The sequence below is a fragment of the Halyomorpha halys genome, unplaced genomic scaffold, assembly GCF_000696795.3.
Source record: "Halyomorpha halys isolate HHAL.00 unplaced genomic scaffold, Hhal_1.1 Scaffold1397.1, whole genome shotgun sequence".
Classification (NCBI taxonomy): Eukaryota; Metazoa; Arthropoda; class Insecta; order Hemiptera; family Pentatomidae; genus Halyomorpha; species Halyomorpha halys.
The window spans coordinates 45706-47813 of record NW_027105417.1 but is presented as its reverse complement, the minus strand read 5'-3'; the positions used below and the strand labels follow the sequence as shown (position 1 = coordinate 47813).

The 2108-nt window shown below is 32.2% G+C and overlaps 1 protein-coding gene across 3 annotated transcripts in view; it reads left to right on the top strand.

The window, feature by feature from the left end:
* The first annotated feature begins 396 nt into the window (after window positions 1–396).
* The window catches only part of LOC112211608 (uncharacterized), a 16886-nt gene continuing 15174 nt past the window's right edge, over window positions 397–2108 (top strand). For all 3 annotated transcript variants that reach the window (XM_067051212.1, XM_067051216.1, XM_067051210.1), the window contains exon 1: window positions 397–451. In XM_067051212.1, coding sequence (XP_066907313.1) covers window positions 410–451 — 42 coding nt within the window. In that variant the 5' untranslated portion in view covers window positions 397–409. The remainder of the gene's footprint in view (window positions 452–2108) is intronic.

The following is a 2108-nucleotide window of genomic DNA, read 5'->3' as shown; positions in this document are numbered from 1 at the left end:
CGCTTTTAAAAAGAAAAGTTTTCCAATTTTTCAGGAAAATCAAAAATTTAGAAATAAAAATCTGATTTATTAAGGAGACCGCGAAAAAGATGAACCGAAAGACAATATTTTGGAGTTTTGTAGGTTTATGAATAGATCATTTTAGTTTTAATCATTCTATACCGAAATTCTTTCAAAAATTATTTTTCAATGTCCATACCTTATCATAAACCTGCGTCCAGTGTACCAATTATTTACTATTTGAGTGATAGCCAAAATGTTACTCCTAATTAGTCTGTCATATTTGGGCCATGTCATGTCAACTTATGGTTGATTGACATTATTCTGTAAGTAATTTACGTAAATGCAGATAAGTTTTCGAGTATAAATATTACCATTCTCCAATGACTCCTCACTTTCCAGTGAAGACATGATTGGATTAGGTCTCACTTGTGCTATCACAGCACTTCTGGTTCGTATAGATTTTCTTCATTATTTTATATTTTTAAGATTACTACTTAAAGAGCAGAAGCTACTTACAAACAGTTTTTATGTTGTTTTAAGAGACGTTTCGTTATAATGTTAGATTGATTTGTCAAATTTTCAATGTAAAATAAAGTGCTTCTAATTGTTTCCTTTCAGTTATCACATATGAAACATCTAGTAAGAGGAAGTATTATGATAGTGAAAAATTTCGATCCCAATACAATCGATTTTTTTTTTTAATTTTCAAAAACTTTATTGATAGATATTACAATCTGTCACAAAGTTGTGGGCAATGGGTAATAGTGATAACGGGTTACATACATACTAATGTAAAATATAAAGAAAAAAAAAATCTCTAAATATGCACAAACAGAAGAATAAAGAAAATGAACATAATCAAACTATGTGAATGAAAAAAATAAATTAAATTAAATAATCTCTAGTCACCTTTACACTCTTATATACAATATTTATACAATCGACCTGAGGATCCCTGAGCCCACTCTATCCCCTACATGTGATGGTTAGAGCAGAGCTCAAGAGATCCCAGCGCATCCCTCTCGCCGCATTACTGGTAATGAGCCAGTGGAGGCTGAGCAAATGTGCTCTTTTTTTTAAGTCCATTTATTTTAAAATAAGTCTCTTAGCACTGCCGTTTCAGCCTTCTAGGTGGATAGTAGGGGTGGGTAGAACTAGATAAGGATTGAACCAGAGGATTAGGATGGTTAGAAATGTTTATATGGAATTTTGAGAAATCAAAGAATATGAAGGTCATGGTTTAGTGTTCTGTTGGCAACGTAATAAGGTGCATTAACTACGGTTCTAAGAATTTTGGATTGAAAGGATTGTATACGTTTGATGTTCGACGGTTTAGCTGTTCCCTAAAGTTCTAGCCCGTAGGTCCAAATAGGTCTGATTATAGTCTTATATATTAGAAGTTTGTTTTCTCGGCATATTTGGCATAATCGTCTGTTGAGTTCTTGTCATTTACGTCTAGTATGTTGGTTCCAAGTGAGTCTTGTGTCAAAGATGAATCCAAGATATCGCACTGGGGTAAAGCCACTTCAAATCTTCATAAAATCGGGTGACAGAGGCGTCCCTATTCATATGCCTAGGTGATTAAGTTAACAAGTTTCTGATATTAATATGGTTGAATTAATATGTTATGTTGTACTATTTATATGAATTTTCATCATTTACAACCCCGCTTTGTTGAAATTTACTTTTCTTTTCATTTCGCTTATCTTTATTGTGATAATTATTATAATGTAAATCAAATTTGATAGCTAACAAAAGTCAAATGAACGCAAAACTCTGTAGATACAAATGTTTGTAGATTATTTTGTTTACCAACCGCTTGAACAAGTCTTGGTTCTGTGGCAAGTGGCAAGCTGGTAGATCCAGCATAAAACGATACAAACTGAACACAAACGTGTATATGCAGTAGGGATGCGACATCAATGCCGATGTTTTGAAAACATCGATGTTTTACCCAAAACATCAATGTTTTTAAGCCGATGTTTTCTAAACAACGATGTTTTGTCCCAATTTTTCATTTTTTTTTTTCAAAAGTAACTAAATGAAAACTAAAAATTTTCAGTATATAAATAGATTCCTATCAAAAATATGGTCGAATAAAAAAG